At 40.8% G+C, this 20596-nt stretch overlaps 1 protein-coding gene across 1 annotated transcript; it reads left to right on the plus strand.

The window, feature by feature from the left end:
- The first annotated feature begins 5773 nt into the window (after positions 1–5773).
- Positions 5774–14786, plus strand: fabp3 (fatty acid binding protein 3, muscle and heart). Its single transcript, XM_062529021.1, has 4 exons — positions 5774–5923; positions 7014–7186; positions 12940–13041; positions 14577–14786. The coding sequence occupies exons 1-4, from the start codon at positions 5782–5784 to the stop codon at positions 14628–14630; spliced, it is 471 nt and encodes a 156-aa protein (XP_062385005.1). The 5' UTR covers positions 5774–5781; the 3' UTR covers positions 14631–14786.
- Positions 14787–20596: the final 5810 nt, after the last annotated feature.

Raw genomic sequence — 20596 nt, forward strand, 5'->3', positions numbered from 1 at the left:
TTGATGGCAACAAACATGTCTGATGTTTATTGTGATGTCATTAAAACTGTATTTTCATTCATCTATTATCTACCAGTAATTATTGAGGTGGCCATAGGCCTATACCCTAAATTGTTAGCCTATTTTGCAGATTAAACAAAAAGAAACAAAAATAATGCATTGAATGCAAACTAATTTTATTTAGCCAAAGTGTCACCTCGAACTGCAAACCGTACAGCTTTTGGTGATCGTTTGCCTGATTCTGAGGCCTACAGCATGGCTATCTGGTTGACAAGCCCAGTGTGTACAACATGCAAAAAAAAGTAGTAGAAGGAGGCATTTTTCTTGACTTTTCAGTCCATTCACACACAATTCAATGGGATGGGAAGGGTTTTCTGACCACGACATAATGTGTGCACCTTTTTGGGACGTGTGACAGTGAGCGAAGGGGGTCTATTAGAACTATGCTCACTTTACCTGGCAAGCACACTATTTGCTTAGAAGACATTCAAAACACAAACAGCTTGAGCTTCAAACATTTAACATTGCTACATATTTTGAATATAGAATTGCAGGAGAGAACTTTGCACTGTGTGGACTTTTGATTGTTTCCATGTGTAAATGGTGTAAAATGTCAATTAGATGATTTGCCAAAATGTGGCCCAATAGGTCTGTTTTCATTCAATGATAATAATAATACTCATAATAATAATAACTTTTGAGGAAATTACCAGAAAATGCAAAACATATATTAACATAAATTGTTAAACAACCTTTTATTTAGAAACAGTTGTGGGCAGAAGAAACAGTAGGCGGGAGTCGGGAGTCATAATTGATGACAATTGGAATGGCTGAATTTTTGTTGGCTTAAATAGTTGAGTAGTTTAAATACTTAAATTATTTAATAGTGAATTATTGTAGTGAGGACTTTTATTTTGAAACCGTTGTGGACAGAGGAAGTTGAAGAGGATATGTAGTCAAGACCCAGATTGTGTGCTTACAGCCTGAGACAGAGTTTAAAAGTTACATGTAGGTAGTGTAATGGATGTTGCAGGAAGTTTAATAGATGTTGACAGGCAGGCTTAATGGATGTCAATAGATAGTTGAATGGGTGGATAAGTGAGTGGTTTGAAGAAGATGAATGGATAGAAAGTTGGATGGAATGTGCCTTATATCCTTGTAGAATGGAGAGACACAGAGAGCTGACCTAGTTGAGCAGAAAGCAGTTGATACAGGTGCAATCAATTTAACTGGCTCTTTGATGGGGCCTAGTTGAGCAGCTAGTCATTGAAACAGGCGCAGATGAGCTTATTTAGCCCATTGTGATGTCATAGTGTCAATGCAAAGTCTATGGGGAAAAATAAGCTTGTTTTTTTTTTTTGGCAGACATGGGTCAAATGCTGAACAGGATCTGAAGAGTATATCAGACGATTGTTTTCAGAAAAACAAATTCAATTGGCCCCAGCACTGTACACCAGCGACCTGGGTTCAATTCACGCCTTTCCAGATCCCACCCCTGCTCTCTCTCCAGTTCGCTTCCTGTCACTCTCCTCTGTCCTATCATTAAAGGCATAAAACCCCCCGAAAAGCGGATGGAGTGCCTGTTTAATCCATATGGCATGACAAGGTAGTTGTAATGTCCTCTAGAGGTGACAAACTCGTTGCCCTCCCTAATTCTGATCAGATAATAGGTGCTGCGGAGATCAAGTTTTGTGTACAAGATATCTTTGTGTGTCTGCTCGAGTGCAACAGGGATCACAGGGAGCTGAAATACAGTTTTTTTAATTTGCTAACAAGCGCTTTCCCATACTTCAGATACTTTTTCTAAACTCTTAACACAGATTCACACCTACAAAACACAATTGGCCAAATGAATGATTTTCTTCTCAAAAACAAATTTAGTTAAATATACTATTAATACAAATTTCTCTAACTTTACAAAAAAAAACCCTAGAAATTTGACTCAAAATTAAATTCTGTCAAAGAATTAAACAGACAATCAAAGTACATGCAATCCACGTAGGCTACTAAATTTCCTGGTTGGGAACTGTATGTCCACATATTCACATTCAAAAGCATTAGTATTGCTTACAGTGCAAACAATATCCATGAAACACACAAGAGCATTCTGAACAAAAATACAGCAAAACGCCCAGATAAAAAGGGAGAGAAAAAAAACCACACAAAATTACTGTATCTAATCTCTGCACATGCTCCTCTCTCTGCTCTTGCACCTCTCACTGGGCCTGCTCTTCTCCCTGGGCCCCTTGCTCTTCCTCGGACAGACATGACAGTGTTTGTCTTTTTCTGTTTCTGTTTCCAAAAACATCTCTCCTTAAAGTAACTAAGTCTAAGCCACTGAGTCTAAGCCAGACTGGAATCAGCTGTGGTTGGCCCAATTTACCCAACATAAATTAGCGGTGTCAATTATTCAACATTTTTTTTATTATCAGCTGAGATATATTATTTTTGAACTGATATCATTGCAGCAGCAGAGGTTTTTATACTGTATCTAAGGTCTGGAATATTGTGTTTGCTATTGTGGGATGTTGTTAGCCTGATTACCATCGACTTTCAAAGGCTCTGCGAGACTTTAGTCTGACCAACAGCCTGTGCTAACACGGTTTCTTGCCAGCACTGGTTGACCCGCCTCCTTTAAGTGCCTCGATTTGCTACTGGTAGATGTCAGAAAGCGGATTGCCGAGTTTAAACCAATAACAACACTCTTTCCTCTGCCTTGAACACGCCTCTACCCAGAGCCGTTGGAGCTGCTCAAAGTTGATTGGTTCTCGACCAAAGAGGGCAGTTCCGCAGATTTCGGGAACTCAGAAATCAATAGCCGTGTTCAAGTTCAACTCCAAATGACCTTTTGCAGCAACGAGAGCTGCCGGTGGCAGCTGGGGAGGGGATACAAACGCTGCTATGAAGTTGTACACTCTCTACTTCCCGTAGTGTAGACTTGGCTAGACTTGACCATGTGACGAATCACGAGGCACGGACCCGCACGGACCCTTGTGGATATGAGGAGGCATATAAACACCTGCACATACGTCAGGGATGTAAAAGCCAATTAGGGCAAAGACCTGACGTCATGAAGGCAGGGTCTAGGCTCCGCTGCTCTCCGCAGTACCTCCAGACCGGCTGCTCTTTTGCGGAGCAGCCGCCTGGCCACGCCTTGCTCCCGCGATAAGTTGAGGCCATGTGATACCGACTGCCGAGTCGAAAACACGCCCATCTAGACCATCGTGGACAGATTTTTAACCACGTGCATCTTGTGCTGCGCAGTTTTTGTGCTGCGCAGCCAACTTGAACGCGCCTCTTCTCAATGAGCAGTTGACCAGACCAGCAGCAAAAGCCTGAAGGCGTTGCGTCACTGGGAGGGCGTGCCAGGCTAGGATGTTGTGTGGTAAATAATACAAAAATGATCCATCATCGTGTTGGGAGGTATAGCTTGTCTGTTAAGAAAATTATTCAACAGTTATTCAAGCAAATATTGAAATAATTGAACGAAATGTCCTTATTAAAGATGCTTTATTTTCTATAGTCCAGTAGTCTTTGAAAGTAATCGACTTCATGATCAAAGATGAGTTACTGTCATATCAACATACTCTATATTGCCAAAAGTGTTGGGTCACCTGCGATTCAGTCACATCCGTTTCTTAATCTATCGGGTTTATTATGATGTTGGTCCACTCTTTGCAGCTATAACAGCTTCAACTATTCTGGGAAGCCTTTCCACAAGGTTTAGGAGTGTGTTTATGGGAATGTTTGACCATTCTTTCAGAAGCGCATTGGTGAGATCACACTCTGATGTTGGACGAGGCGACTGCACTCAAATTAGAGCGAGTCTGTGCTCTAATTCATCCCAAAGTTGTTCTGTTGGGTTGAGGTCAGGACTCTGTGCAGGCCAGTCAAGTTCATCCACACCAAACTCTGTCACCCATGTCTGTATGGACCTTGCTTGGTGCACTGGTACACAGTCATGATGGAACAGGAAGTGGCTACCCCCCAAACTGTTCCACAAAGTTGGGAGCATGGAATTGTCCAAAATCTTAGTTAATGCTGAAGCATTTTTTAGTGTTCCCTTCACTGGAACTAGGCCAAGCCCAGCTCGGGAATGGGCCCTTCCTGTTCCAACATGACTGAAGGTCCATAAATATGACTTGCAATTGCACTGACCTCATCTAATAGCCTATTATGGTGAAGAAAACATGCTTCCCAAAATATGTAAATGGAAGAGTGAGTTATTATAGGACCATTTAAGGTTTTGGGCCCTATGGTGTCCCCTGTGTTGTTCATTGTGTTGTGCCATCTAAACTCATTAACAAACCACCTCATCAGTTGAAATATATTTAGCAGGATGTAGAGGCCCTGCGTTGTTAGGCTATGGTTAACATAGCTGAGGTGTTTTTTCCCCTGCTCCCACACTCCACAGGAGGATAATCTATCTGAGGGTTAGGCCTACTTCTTTTCTCTCCTCCCTCTCCTCATGTTATATAGGCCTAATGCATTTTCCTTCCTCTGCCCATCTACCTGTCCTGTCTGCCCCTCTTATCATATTATACGGACAGGTTTGGTGCTGAAATTTCGTTGTATGCTAGGCTACTTGAGCAATGACAACACTGTTTTGTCTTTATCACAAATAATATTAGCATGTGGAGTCGCTAACTTTTGCAACTTAGTTGTTTTGTTCTATTTGGTGATGCCAGCGATAGAGTAAGTGCCTAGTGTAGTCTACCCCTCAGTATATACCCACTTAGACAAGGAGACAATATTATAGGCTACCAGAGACACTTACATACCCACTGCACCCACTACAGCTACATCACAGCTAACTAGACAACACCATTGAGTAAGTGCCTTCATAAACGCCTCTTCAGGAATTTCATCCTCAGTCTTCTGGGGTTTCAAAGATAAACTAAATGATCAAATGAATAGAATCATAGCAAATGCCCGAACTGATGTCTGACTGTCTCCGCCATCTTTATTCAATGGGTAAATAACAAATAATAAACGTACTGTAAGGGACAGCAGTTTCCGGATTACCAGCCAATGAAAACAGCCAATGCTAAAGACCAATCATACTCGCGGTTCTGTCCCGTAGCTTCGGCATTTTTAATTTCTCTCTGGATGCGGAGCTCAACGTCGTAGTGTCTCGTTTACATTTTGTTGTCAATTTTGCCCGTAAATCTGCCAGAAATATAATTAATGATGATTACATGAAAGTGAGTGTCTGTGTTATCTGTAGGCTATTTCAGTCGGATTTGAAATACATTACATGCCCTCTAGTGTTCAATGCAATAAACTGCATTGCATTAGAGATTGGAAGCTTGCGGGCACTTGGGTCTCCGAAATTCATTGCAAAAGTTCAATTTTATACCCAAAGCTGAACCGCAAAAAACGGAAGGAGGAGCTTTCAGTGATGCTACAGGGTTCCAGAGGAATGGGTGGCGCGTTTCGGCAAATGCAGAGCACTAACCCAGTAGCCTAAAAAAGGCGTATCCTGAGGTTTTGCATCAAACATGTGTGTGTGTATTTGGGACCCCTCCTCTAGTGTTGCTTATGTGCTTGTATCAATGGATTGTCTGTGAAAAATCACCCCTCCTTCCAATATATGTCTGTGTTACCCTACTCTATTAAGACAACTCTCTGTACCATCCCCCAGTTTAGTGTTCTCCCTCATGCCTCTATCTGTTGTTCCCTTGTTCCTCTCTCTAGCTCCTCCTACTGTCTTACTCTGTGGCTGATGACATCATCAAACAGCCGGTATGAATCAACCAGTGGTGTTCAAGTATCTCTGTGATGCTGTCTACCCCCTCTCTCCTTTTTCTATCTCATTCTCCTCTCTCTGCTCTTGAAGTAAGTCACAACATGGCTGAAGCTTTTGTTGGCACATGGAACCTCAAGGAAAGCAAGAATTTTGATGATTACATGAAAGCCCTGGGTGAGTGTGTGTGTGTTATATGAGTGTGTGTGTGTGTGTGTGTTTGTGAGAGAGAGAGAGAATGAGAGAGGTCATGATAAATGATTGAACATGGGTGTGCCTGCTTGAGCACATGTGCTCAAAGTGTATATCTGCTAGCCAATCCTCTGTACTGTTTCTTATGAGAGAATGCTGAAGGTGAAGGGAGGTTCTCGTATACAAAACAAATTCAGTGCCTGGTAGTCAACATGCAGAACACACACATAGTGATTGCTTTTTGTTCCAGAGTGCCGTACCTACCTACATTGACTTTCGAATGTTTATTATACACCACAATGTTGTGCATGTGTGTATGTATGGACAAAGGCGTCTGCCAAATAGCATAACCATAACCAACCATAAATAAAGGGCAAACCTTAACATAAAGATGAAATGCAGTCAGAGTAAGGGAGCAAGCACTAACCTTCTCACCGGCCCTAATTTAATTTATGACCCACATCACCGAAAAAGTTCACTTTTGTCCGCTTCAAACAACAAGGTCATTTGTTCTATGTATCCACAATCTACATGGTATGCTCGAAGTGGGCCGGTATGACACTTTTGCATTTTACTCTCAAGAGTATCTGCACTTTTTCTTGCATACCGGCAGTTCTCCTAAGTTGCCGGTACTATTTTCTGCCATCTCCAAATCAGGTTCGGTGTGCTCTCTAGGACTAGTGGAGTAAACTACATTTCCCAGGAGTGTGGTGCTACGTAATGCTCACCTGCTCCCCCAAACTGTAGCATTTACTTGTGCAGCTACAGGGGTCTATAGTACTTTGCACATACTACTGTATATGTAGCATTGTTCAGCCCTTCTCATTTTACAGGTCTGTAAATAGGCCTAAGCAGTAAACACACTGTAATTCATCACCTATATCTCCTACCTATATAAAAATGTAGAATATATTAGCCTCTATACCATCTGATACATTCACTGATACCGATACACCATACGATACATGTGAATGATGAATACTGGCACCTTTTTTCCCCTCCACTTCAAGCACTGGTTATCATGTTTAAAAAGACAGCTTAGACAACTATGTGAGCCATTTCTTTTGTGTGTTAGGGGTGGGCTTTGCCACCCGGCAGGTTGGTGGCATGACCAAGCCTACCACCATCATCGCCCTGGAGAATGGCGTTATTACACTGAAGACTGTCAGCACCTTCAAGAACACAGAGATCAACTTTAAATTGGGAGAAGAATTTGATGAAACCACTGCAGATGACCGTAAAGTCAAGGTATGACTATGAACACAACATTATCCATATAGGACATAAATAAAGCAATGTATTCAAATGTTTTCAATTGTGGTAGGGCGTTTATCAGCTTCGGAGTCAAACAAGCCCGAACAGTGATGCGCATTGCAAAAACTGCATATCTAATAAAATCAAATCAAGTGTTATTAATCTTTTATCAAGGTTGAAAAATCTAGTTGGTATTATTTTCAGTATGAAGAGACTCACCTAGCGCTTTCTCATAAAATCATTTGACTTAAATTAAGAAGACTTGACTTCCTTCCAGATGGCCTGAATCATCCTGAAAACAAGCATATTTGTCCGCCCGGGTGTTAATAAATTTGCCCTCAAATCAAGCAAATATGCGTTGAGTAAATTTGTCTAGTTAAGACTTCTTAAAATAAGTCAAAGTCTTCTTAAATTAAGTCAAAATAATCTTTCGAGAGAACACTAGAGAAGTCTCTTAAAATAATACCAAATACCAGTAACTTTTCTGTTCTTAATATAAGATTAATAACACTTGATTAGATTTAATTTTTTTTTGCGGTGTACCTGGCAATAATACGATTACTACTAATGTATAAAGAAAAAAATGGCAAGTGCACTGTAGCAGGTTTGCCTTTTTTGGGTACAGAAATGAATGTGTTAGATTTACTTTTTACTTTTTTATTTTTTTATTTAGCACTTGTTAAAAGACAGAGAGTACAAAGAAGAAAACAAAGACAAATTCAGCGCAGGAAGAGGCAGTAAGCCCAGGCTGGCTTATATGAAGCCTCCACCTAAAAAATGACATGACAAACATAACAAAAGCCCCAACAAAAGTATATGAAAAAAAAAAACATTGTCAATTTAAAGAAATAAAAAAAGTGAAAAAAATAACAAACAGTGAGCACTAGAATAAGCTGCCTTTTTTTGGGTACAGAAATGAATGTGTTAGATAATGTTCCCATTAGTGTAGAATTCAGCACAAGCTCCTGCTGACTATAATAAATGTTGGGACAGAGCAGTGGTGCCTGCAGGTGTATCGCCATGTGGACTGTGCAAGCCAAAGATTCTAGAACAGAGCTCTGTAGATAGGAAGTGGTAGGGGGCCGGGCACCACTGCACTCTGAAACCCATTATTTTCAATGGCTTGTGTGGTTTACTGCTGCACTAGGGCAAAGCTCTGCGGAAATGGGGATTTTACCACTCTTGCATGTGCCGCAGTCAACGTTCAAACTAGCGCAACATACTGTAGCAGCAAGTGCAAGACATGCTGCTTCCTATCTGCAAATCCCTTAGGCTATGACAAGAAACAGAGCTTGAAAGGAAATTCAGAGGAGCTTATCAATCTTTGTACAGTAACAACGCCAGAAAACACTGAAGCTGGAGCAAGAGGAATGTACATATGTACAGTATATACAAGTAGACATTGTTTTCTGGCTGATGAAGTTTGCAAATGGGCTAATTTCATCAGTACTAGTACAGTGCCTGCTCAAACATTATATTCCTGCAGAAAACCCATAGCCCAAGTATGCCTGCAGGTAGGCCTGCTTTAAAAATAGGATGATAAGAGAATAATTCCAGCTAAGCATTCAATAATGAATACTGACTATTATATCATAATACATTATAATGAATGCAGCAAGCAGAATTTAAAGGAACCGTATGTAAGATTTTGACCAAAACTGGTTTTGCAATCACTTTCAAATGACTGTATCCCCTCCCCCCCGACTCGAGGTTGCCAGCTAGGATGCAGGATCCAACAGGAATGTAGGCTGCTACAAGAAGCTTCCCATGACAAGTGCTAATATTGTTTTCCTCAGCATAATGACAGAGAAACTGGCTCTGATAATGCATTGCTAATGTTAGCAATGACGACTCGCAGTTTTTATCTCCCAAACTATTCCTTAACTTTTCAATTCAATGATCCACCTTCTCCATATGCACTAATGTAACGTTACTTTGCACGAACATGCATAACTTTGTTCGACTGTCATGAATATTTGAAATGTCCATTTACATTAAGTACAAGTAAGTTAGTCAAACATAGATGAAACTTACCTGTCTAGGAGAAAATTAGCAACGTTCTTCAAAAAAGCCGTCTCCATCTTTCAAAGGCATCTCCTATACAAATCCTTGTTTTATTTCGGACTTTGTCACAACGTATTTCGGATTCATAATGAGATCTTTTAGGTTTCGTAACGTTAGACATTTTTTCTTATCAGACACGATTGTAGCTGCAGCTGTGGTAACTAGAGCTGGCAACCCGGATGCTGAAACAGCATCCCTGCCCAATATTCTTCTCCCTGGAGAGGGATAGCCCACCATAAGGGACGGACGCTCAAGGCCTGCTGTGTGCCTTTCCCCCTTTCAGCCTTCTCCACAGCCTCTTATGGAGGACCCAGTCCAAGAATGTGGTGGTGATATGTGGTGGTGATCTTGGTGACCCCAAATTGGCCTCACATGCCATGGTTCTCAGAGATCGCATCACTCTTGAACGGGACTCCTTGGGAGCTCCCTATTTGGAGAGCCCTCTTGTTGCAGGAATGAGGCACCTTGTTTCACCCCTTCCCACAAGGTCTGAAACTGTGGCCATGGCCCTTGACCGGGCAGAATTCAGGGCCCTGGGCTTCCTGGAGCCAGTCATCCAAACATTGGAAGTCGCCAAGTGCACCTTCTACCCGTGCAGCATAGACCTTTGCCACACTTGCCACATGCCAAGTATACCTCTTGGTGCGAAGTCCATCAGTTAAACCCCCTCGTTTCCACATCACAGCATATCCTGCAGTTCCTGCAAGAGCAGCTGGGCCAGGGTAAATCCACTGCCACCCCCAGAGGCATATGTAGGGAACTGTAGTCTGTCGGGACACTGCTGTACCCTCATTTTACAATTCTTGAAGGGCGCCCAGCGACAAACGGTGTGACCTACGTCACCAATGGTACCCCCATGGGACTTCTACACAGTGCTGGGGGCACTCCAGCATGCCCCATTCGAGGCAGTTGAGCTGAAGTGGCTACCACTAAGGACTGCTCTACTTCTAGCTCAGCAAGGAGAGTTGGGGAGCTGCATGCCTCATCTGCTCCAAAAGTCCTCTCTCACACCAATCTGAACCATACCATCAAGCTCAGCCCATTGCCCCCCACTCAGGGAGATGACAGAACTGGGTATAAGGCCTCAGCCCTATACCCTGTCAGCACACTGTTGTGTTATATGAAGTGCACAAAGACAGACCAGCTGTTTGTATGCCTCAAAACTTTGCAGTTGTTGATGGTTGTACAGGCCATCCAACAGGCCTACACAGAAACAGATGGACCAGCTCTACCAGGGCTCCATGCTCACTCGACAGGGAACATGGAAACCTCCTGGGCACTATGGTGAGGTGCTTCTTTACAGGAGATACTGCAAAGCAACCACTTGGTCAATGCCCTTAACCTTTGTGAAATACTATTCAATGAACATAACAGCTAGCCCATCCTTTAGAGAGTGGGTGCAAGCCACAACCTGGCCCTGAAAGGAGCCTTATTTTTGTGTTTGTGTTACTCTTGCTTCCAACACTGAGACTCAAGGGTCCCAGTTTATATTTCCTTCAACTCATGCAGCCTTGCTTCTGGCAGGTATCTGAGTTTCTTCACCCCTCCTCTACACCCTTGCATCTTGTGGGGTTGGAAGGCCCAGGTTGGCGTCTTGCCACTGGGCTTCAGGCAGGGAACACTTGTGTCTGGCAGTGCCATCAGGCCTGGGGGTTGTAAATAGCCTGCCTGTCTGCCTGCCTGCCTGCACAGCCTCCTCACTGTCTTAGGGTGCGTTCGTAAATTCAATCTGACACTCTGAAAAATAGAATAACGCTCTGAAGTTCAAAAAAGACGAGCATTCTAACTCCCAGTGAATTTACGAACGTTTATTTGTGTTAACGTTAACTATATGGACGCCACTATGGCACTTTTGAAACAGGGTTTGTGTATTATTCTGAACTCAATTCCACTGATGCAAGAGCTTCTTGACAGTGATGATGAAGAACACTGGGAGAGCAGTTATTTAAACCGTCTACATAATCTTGATAAGCAACGCTCGTAATGTCAACTCGGAGACGTTCATCTAGCACTAGCACTAACATGCTAACCTGTTAACGTTACGTAGGTAACTATTACCGTTAGTAGCTCACTGATTTGACGTCACGCTCTGCTACTCCGTCCTTTCAGCTGGAGTGCCCAGAGTACACTCTGGACGCTCCGAGAGTGTGACGCTCTGAATAAACGAACGATAATTCCATCCACACTCTGAATTTACGAACGGTTAAAAAGTTTCAGAGTGCTCGCCGCGCTCGGAGTGCAATTTACGAACGCACCCTTACAGAGGTTCCCCATACATATGGAATATGTAATGGATGGAGAGATAGAAAATGTTCAGTTATGGGTGTAAAGGCCAGCGCCCACCTGTCCGGCACTGTGGACCTGTTCAGCGGTGTGGGCTTGACGTGCAGGATTTTAGAACAGTTTTCTATCCCTGCGGGCTGCCACGCGGCAGACGTTTCTAGTGGGCTTTGGTCCGTTAGAAACAATGGAGTTCTAATTTTTTTCTTGTCGTGGCGCACCGCGTACGTGTCTGGTGGGCGCTGGCCTTAAAACTTGTTCTCCGAGTGAAGAGACTATCTCTCCATCAGAGGGCCACTCGGAGGCGTTTGTCGGTCAATATGAACCAATAGTCCCATGCTAGCATAGGTGTTTCTTAAACAGTATCCGTGTTGCATGATCCAGTAGATAGATTCCTCATACATATTGTATATGTAATGGGTGTAGAGATAGTCTCTTCCCTCAAGGCTGTTTTCCACCAACAGTGAGCCCGTTCTTGAACTGGTGCCATGCAGAATTCTTTGAACCGTTGTGCTGTGACAAACCGACTAACGGCAATGGCCCGTTTGGCCTGGGCAGGTTGTCAAATGGCAATAAATCAAACTCTGGAGAACTAATAGACCTCCCATCTTTGCCCACGTAAGGAGATCCAGGTGTTAATTGAAGCTAACTACCCATGGCAAGTTGCATCGCAAGTTAGCTCTGGGGTAGCAAAAATCTAAGTTTGCCGTTTTAACGTACTGAAGATCATAGTACCCACTCGAAGGCAGAAGACAGAAGTGTGTTCTGGAAAACGTCAGCATTTCAGACTTTTTCCTTCCCGTCTAGAGTTTAACAGATGTGATAAGTCAAAATCCCCATGTTCTTTTCCAGTAGGTAAAATCGCTAGATACCAGAAGTCAAAGATGGCAGCTTTTTTTGTAGGTGAACTTCAGAGGTCTATAAGACACTTTTCTTGAAATTATACTCAATACTCAATTTTCCACAATTCAAAACGGTCATCACTCAGCTCCCAAAACTTCAAGGTCAACTCCAACTGCAATCAAAAACAAAAAGGCAAAACCTGGTTGGGTAGGCTAGCCCCCTCCCCCTCGCCCTGCCCGCCCACCTCCACAGCAATGTGTTTACATTATATGTTGGTGAGACACTAAACATTTTTAAATTGAAGATATGTTGGTGAAACACTGTACAAAGAGTTGCAGCCTGCTGCCGACTTTTTAGGCCGTCAAAACATTGGGCGAGGCTCAATTTTTTTGTTTCAGTCTTTTTTTTATTGCATTTCAAGCTTTCATTCATTTAGTTCCAACATTCCGTTGAATGCTAGTTTGTAATGATCTGTCTGTACTCTGGCCTCATATGTGAGGTATAATGTCTATATCTGTTTTCTATTCAACCCTTATTCATGTATGTGAATGTGTCTGTAGTCCCTTGTGACAGTAGATGGTGGCAAGATGGTCCATGTTCAGAAATGGGATGGCAAGGAGACGACTTTAGTGAGGGAAGTCAGTGGAAACGCACTAACACTGGTAAGTTTTGAGTCTGTTATCTTGACATATGTCTGTGTGTGTATGGCTCCTGGTCTCTGTTTTTGATGTTGAGTGATTGCGGTTTTTAATCCTCTCAATTGTTTTTGCCTTCAACAGCTGAAAATAAGGCTGAAAAACATACTTCTATTCAAAATACAGTGCTGTGAAAAAGTATTTGCCCCTTTCACGATTTGTTCTGTTTTTGCATATGTGTCACGCTTAAACGTTTCAGATCACCCAACTAATGTTAAGACAAGTTGTTAATTGAAGTTGTTGATGCGCTCTTAGAATTGTGGTTGGCCGGCCACTCCTGGGAAGGGACACTTGTAGATAATGGCTCTCACCATGGTTCATTGGAGTCCCAGAGCCTTAGAAATGGCTTTGTAACTCTTTCCTGACTGACTGACAGCATTATGTGCTTTTTGAGATCTTTAGCCCAGTCTCAAAAAGCAACTTCACATTGTCAGACAGGTTCTATTTAAGTGAGTTAAGATTCAACAGGGTTGGCAGTAGTCATACCTGGGTGTGTCTAGTAAATGTTGACAAGTGTAAACTAAATTTGGTTAATTTGTTAATTTAGTAACTAAGGGAGCAATTGCTTTTTCACACAGGGCCAGGTAGGGTTTGATAGCTTTTTTCCCTAATAACTGAAATCATCATTTAATCATTTGTCTAATATTAAAATTAGTTTGATTGTCTGAAACATTTTAGTGTGACACATATGCAAAAATAAAAGAAATCAGGAAGGGGGCAAATACCTTTTCACAGCACTGTATATATAAACACAGCATCAATAATCACTAGCCGTTTTCAGACACTCACACATATTTCCGTAATGTTCAGACTTTTTACGGTAGTTTCTTTTTTTTCTTTTTGTGCTGTCTGAATTCATATGTCCGTATACACAGTATCTGCTACCGGAACTTTTACTGCTGTTGACCTAGTAATTTTGCCATGTTGCCACAACAGCTGCTATGTGAATCTAGTCACGGAAAAATTCCGCACCTGTCAGTGATGATCAAGGGAAATATTATGCGTATTAAGCCGCCCTAATGTCACTGAACAATTTTGCATCCATGTCTCTACCACGCTGCTGGTAATGCAGCAAGGCTTTAGCAACTCTTTTTGAATCCTCTGTGCTCCCGATGTAAAAACTACACTCTTCCGCTGTCAGGCATGAACAGCTGACAGCGCGGCTGCATTTATTAGGCGTCTTTATCTGCCCAGCGAACCTAACCCCAATTGACAGAAATTCGAAATGAGATGTGAACAACAGGTTCTAATATGCGAACAGCAGTCATGCTTCATGTCTGAATGTCCATTACATCAGAAATTCGGCAAGCAATTAACATAAAATGTGCAGAAAACCTGTCTGAAAACGATGTCAAGAGTAAAAGAAGATTTTCAACCAATGTGTCTGTGCTACTTTGATAAAATAATCATCTGCTGGCCCTTTAAAAAATATTATTGAAATATTCATGTTTTTTGCAGTATAACACATATTCTTACTAATTGCTTTTGTGTTATTCCTGCAGACATTGACACTGGGCGATGTTGTGTGCACACGCTCTTATGAGAAAGGAGAGTAGACGAAGACCTACGTCCCTTCCTACTACTACACTACTGAACAGGCTCTTTATGTTCAGCTGAAAATATGTCTGTTACCTGCATACTTGCTCTGTATACTGTACCTGCCCGTTTATTTTTAATAAATAAGTTACAATGATTTTTACACCAAACTCTAATATTGTCTCTATAGTATTTGTACTTTTAATATACATGTGTGTGTGTTTGTGTAACATATTTACAATATTTGGCAGTCTTCCAGTAATACAAGCTCAAAAGGCTGATAAGGTGTACTTCAGAACAATGTCTGGATGTATGCATAACCACTGATTATTCTTACAAAAATAAAGGTACTGTAAGGCCCAATGCCTATCTGATAATGTAGTGAAGAGTAATTTGTGGATCCACCATGTGATTCTTGGTGTGGTACATCAGTCTATTAACAGTTGGTAGGTGTCTTTCTTGGATATTTCTCTATTTCCGTGAACACGGGGCATTTCAACCTATCTATCAATCATAATATGGGTTGAATAATGTGTTTTTGAATCATTTTTTCTCACCAAAGCATAGTGATTTGACCATATTATTACAGTTTATCAGAGCTTTTTTCAACTGCTTACAAGCCTGCATTGTGTTTGCATTTACATTTTTTAATTTGGCAAATACTTTTATCCAAAGCAACTGACAACCTTGAGTAATAATAGGCAAGTTTTATTTATCTAGCACAGTTCATACACAGAGGCCATTCAATATACACCTTCTTGCCAAAAGTATTGAGTCATCTGCCTTGACCCCCATATGAACTTCAGTCACATCCTATTCTTAATCTATGACGTCTGCCCACTCTTTGTAGCTATAACAGCTTCAACTCCTCTGGGAAGGCTTTCCACAAGGTTTAGGAGTGTGTTTATGGGAATTTTTTTTACCATTCTTCCAGAAGTGCATTTGTGAGGTCACACACTAATGTCGGATGAGGAGACTGGCTCTCAGTCTGCGCTCTAATTCATCTCAAAGGTGTTCTGTTGAGTTGAGGTCAGGACACCAAACTCTCAACCAAAAAGAACACCTTCGGGATGAATTAAAGTGGAGACTGAGAACTAGTCTCCTCATCCAACATCAGTGTATCACTTCACAAATGCGCTTCTAAAAGAATGGTCTTAATTAGTTTAATTGATTAATTAATTAGTTTGATTAATTGCACAGCCCTACTGTTTTTTTAAAAGCTGTAATCATCAAGATTAAAATAACAACTTGCTTGAAATATTTCATTTTCTGTGTGATGAATCTCGAATAAAAGATTGAAGTAAATTACAGAAAAAAACCCTGAACTTTTCCACAGTATTCACATTTTTTGAAATGCACTTGTATGACAACTTGGACTAACGTTACATCTCCCCATTGCACCGTGTAGACATTCATCGTGACCACAGCAACACACAATAGGACTCGAACCCCATTAAAACTTATATCGAACTAGCTAAATGAACTGTCTTGATTTGCATGCGTAAAAGAAGGGGTGTTGGAAACAGGATTCTGAATTGTCTTTCTTTCCCGGTCCATTTAGATCTATGATGACAAACCTTCCTACGTCAGTTTGTTGGTTCATTTAATGTATTTTTCCCCTTTCCCCACCACACTTTTTTTCTTGTATCTCATTACAGTGCATGCAAATGCACTGTACTGTTCTTCCTAGGCTTCTTATTATTATTCCGCTGATCGATTTTTCTAACCGCAATTTCTCTTCAACCGTTTAACTTAGAAACTTCATTCAAACTCTGTAACGTAGGTATTCTAATGGATCGGGTTGCTATGACTTTTCAACTTTGTAACTTTTATACTTTTTGAACTATTAAATAAAAACTATTCAAAATTTCCCCATAGACTTAACATTGGCCTCTATGACATCACAATCGGGTCGTTGAGCAATTAGAATCTTATGCCAGGTGGCCAGCACCACCTGCAGCAGCCCTCTCTCTCTCAGGCTTTAAGCATACAATCTCTCTGTGAAGACTACATATCCTGTTAACTGTTTCCTCTTTCCACAACTGTTTCAAAATAAAAGTCCTCACTGCAATAATACACTATTAAATCATTTAACCACTGAAACTACTCAACTATTTAACTGTTCAACCATTCCAACTGTCAGTTATCATCAACTATGCCTCCAGTCAACTAAATGAAACCTCCATGTACCTAGCAACCAACATAGCAACCATTAAAACTAAGCGTTTTTGACAGTTTCCATAGCAACCAACATGATTATACTACAGTAACTTCTTTATTCCTGATAGTGGGCACCATGGATACCCTAGCAACTACTGTTTCAAAATAAAAGTCCTCACTAGCAAGTTAGCATTGTTAGCATGGTTAGCATTGTTAGCATAGTTAGCATTTTTAGCATAACTGCTAAAAATGATTAGCTTAGTTAGCTAATCAACCTGGTTAGCATTGTTAGCATAGTTAGCATTGTTAGCATTATTAGCATAGTTAGCATTTTTAACACAACTGCTAAAATGATTAGCTAAGTTACCTAATCAACATGGTTAGCATTGTTAAGATAGTTAGCAATGTTAACATAGTTAGCATTTTTAACATTACTGCTAGAAATCATCAGCTAAGTTAACTTATCAACCTGGTTAGCATTGTTAGCATAGTCAACATTTTAGAATACCTGTTAGAAATCATTAGTTAAGTTAGAACAGGAATGTTTAAGCTTTAAAATGTCTACCTTAACACCATCAACTCTCTTTAAACTATGCAACCACCATGTTTACCCTAGCTACACCTTAGTAGCCATATCTAATTTTTTTTGCATTTTCATGCACTGGTAATTCCTTGGAATTGCATTTCTAGTTGTTTATTTTATTTTTGTTTTATTTGTAGGCCTGTACATTTCACTTCAATTATTAAACTATTTATTTAGTTGTTTCATTAATTATTGAAATAATTAACGTTAATGTTATTGAAATCTCAACTTCACTGAAAAGGATTTTCCAAGAATAAAGGATGAATGAATGAATGAATGAATGAATATGGGGAGATCCTTCATGGTTTCAATAAAGATTGTACTTTTCAACTTTTGGCTGATTAACAAGGTCAGATTATTATAGATTTTTTGTGTAGTATTATGTAGTATAGATCATTTAGGCCTATACCAAATTATAAGATTGAGAAATCCCCAGAAGTTGGTTTATTAATTAACACAGTAATGTGTTAGTATTGTGCTGACCCATCCATGTTCACGCTTCGGATCTTGCTCATGTAGTCAATCAAATGTCGTCTTAAATTTGCTTTAGTTCATGCACAACAGACGGGCATTGCCCATCAATGATATCTGGTCTGATGGTGTGTGCAGAATGTGTGTTCTAATTTAAGACTATTCCTGGCCTGAAGAGTCATGTGTCTGCTGTTTTTAGGTGAAGGGCCACGCACACCAACCTACCCACGACCCTGCACTCTCGTGATCCCTTTCAGGTTTCAGACACATTTGTTTCAGATAAAAGTGACTTGAGTGTTGCAATTTTTATATATAAAAAGGAAAGGACTTGCTATTGTCATTCTCTTCACCCCTTTCTCATAAGAAAACATTGTTCATGACTAAAAACTAAACAAATCAGTGCAGAATGTGTGACTGGGTGGGACTAGGTCTCCACCTCCTGTTTGTGAAAAGCTGACTGGCTAGTTTGAGCAACTGCTGTTCATCTGGCAGGAGGCTGTATTGTGGGCTAATCTTGCTGTGGGGTGCTTAAGCATTTCAAACATTCTGATCGTAAAGGATATAGGGTAGTTTCCCAATAAGGGCTTTATAAATATAGCCTGACATAAATTGTATTTAGAATTGCGTTGCACATTGGGACATGATGACAATTCAGAATTGCACTTCACCATTGGAACATACTTCAGGGTGTTTCTACTGAGGGGAAATACACTTCTGCACACAATTGGATAGACCTAATTAATCAGAGCAACGAAATACGTGAGTCCTGTAGGGAGAACAACCAAAATATCCTTTTTCTTGACAAATGGCTTAAGCATTTTTATTATTTTATTTTTTGCAAGTTATTGCACTGTCAATATCTTGGACAACAGATGCAACAGTGAGCCTTTTTGTTTTTGTCTTAACCAAAAGTTAAGTGTACGCCTAGGCCTGGGGTGATCAGAGCAATGGACTGCACCCACATTCCACTCGTTTCCCATGGCACCGTGCGCAAATCCAGCCTTTACAAATCAATGTGTAAGGCTATGTACACAAGTATTTGGTCTGCCTAAACATAACAAATACACTAGGCAAAATGCATCTGTGCAGTGCAGCCTACACGATTAGTGTCACAACTGACTTTAATGCCTTTGAAACATACTTTAATGTGTCAGCTTGTGAAGCAGACGTTTTGCAATAATATAAGTAATAACATTCTTTTTGTAATACCATTTCTAATATTAGCCTACTGCTCTAAACTGTCAGATGGTTTGTGATAGCAACATGTGTATTCACAATGTTGTAGTGAGAGGGCCCGGCAGTGTGCATGATGCACGCATTTTCAACAGCCACCTCAAGGATCAATTTGAAGAGGGGCTTTACCGTGGAGTCCTTCTTGGAGATCGGGCCTACCCTATCCTCAGCAGCGATACCTCATCACACCTGTTCGGTCAGCAGTCCGTGCAGAGGCCCGGGCCAATGAAAGCCACAGGAGGACTCGTTGCTACACTGAGTGAACATTTGGCATGCTGAAGAGTTGCTTTGCTTGCCTAATCCTTTGGTCTACGGACCACACCACAAAGGGCAAGCAACATAATAGTCGCCTATGCAGTCCTCCACAATATGGCAATGAGCCCCGTGCATTCATTTATTTACAAATAGTCTGCTCTTGTCGATTTTTAGTAGACATTTGCCTATTTACTGTAAGCAACTCCTATCCTGTAGCCTTTATTGTACTGTATCTGTTGTAATATGTAGTAGAGATTAATATTAGCCAACAGTGTGTGTGTGTGTGTCTTGGTTATGATGGAGCGTAGACTGTCTCCTATCTACAGTAGCTATCCCATGGTTTAGTCTCTCACTAGACTAACACACACAAAATGTGCCCTCTAGTGGATGATTTGAATTTCCTTCAAGACATAAGAATTGAGATCAAGGTAAAATGCAGATTAAACCACAAGTATAGGACAGAACAATGGAGGCTAAGTCGTCACGTGACATCTTGCATTACCGGCGAGTTTAAAACCATGTTAAACTGCTGTAAGCAACAGAGCAATTGCCCCAGTGTGTTCGGGTGACGTGAATGACTAACAGAAAATGAAATGCGAACATATATGGGCGCAGTGATATCATACCACACCTGAAAATAGCTCCTGTAGGTAACAACCAACTAGTAGTGCTTCTTCTACATCTCCCTGAGATTTTCAGTAAAGATAGGGCCACACAACTACCTTATTGCCCATGGGACTGGACCATCAATCTACTGCAAGTGTCACTACTGCCGTGTCCCAGAGTCTACCTTAAGTTCAGCTAAATATGAAATGTTGGGTGCCAGTAAATAGAAAACAAGGGTATCTATGTGTTTGTGCCAGTTATTACAATTCATAACTTAGTTATTTATAGTAAATTTCAGGTTATTTACCCAAGCCATAATGTGCTTCATGTATGTCACACTAAATGGGTTTCATGTTGTGAACAACTTCACAGTATATTCCAAAGACCGAGTATGTTATTTCACAAACAAAGCAGCTTATTGCATATATGTATTATTAATAGTACATATTATATAACATATTAACATAAACAACAATAATATAAAGTAAAAATGTCTGAAAATATATGAGTACATCAGAAAAAGCCCAAAAAGCCCCCAGATTAAAGGGACGTTACAAAAAACTAGCAGGTAGCACATGTAATTATGTATCCTTAGAGTTCTGGAAGATGTATGCAGATGCAATAAACTTTTGGCAAACTATTTGTTTTTTAATGGGGAATACAAAAAAAATGAATGAA

This window comes from Sardina pilchardus, chromosome 24 (assembly GCF_963854185.1).
Source record: "Sardina pilchardus chromosome 24, fSarPil1.1, whole genome shotgun sequence".
NCBI classification, from domain to species: domain Eukaryota; kingdom Metazoa; phylum Chordata; class Actinopteri; order Clupeiformes; family Clupeidae; genus Sardina; species Sardina pilchardus.

What these genes read in the sequence shown, in the direction of transcription:
- fabp3 (XM_062529021.1), top strand. Translation starts at nt 5,782, where the DNA reads ATGCTGTCTACCCCCTCTCTCCTTTTTCTATCTCATTCTCCTCTCTCT. An exon ending in TGATTACATGAAAGCCCTGG is followed by an intron (nt 5,924 to 7,013) that starts GTGAGTGTGTGT and finishes TTTGTGTGTTAG; the next exon opens with GGGTGGGCTTTGCCACCCGG. An exon ending in CAGATGACCGTAAAGTCAAG is followed by an intron (nt 7,187 to 12,939) that starts GTATGACTATGA and finishes ATGTGTCTGTAG; the next exon opens with TCCCTTGTGACAGTAGATGG.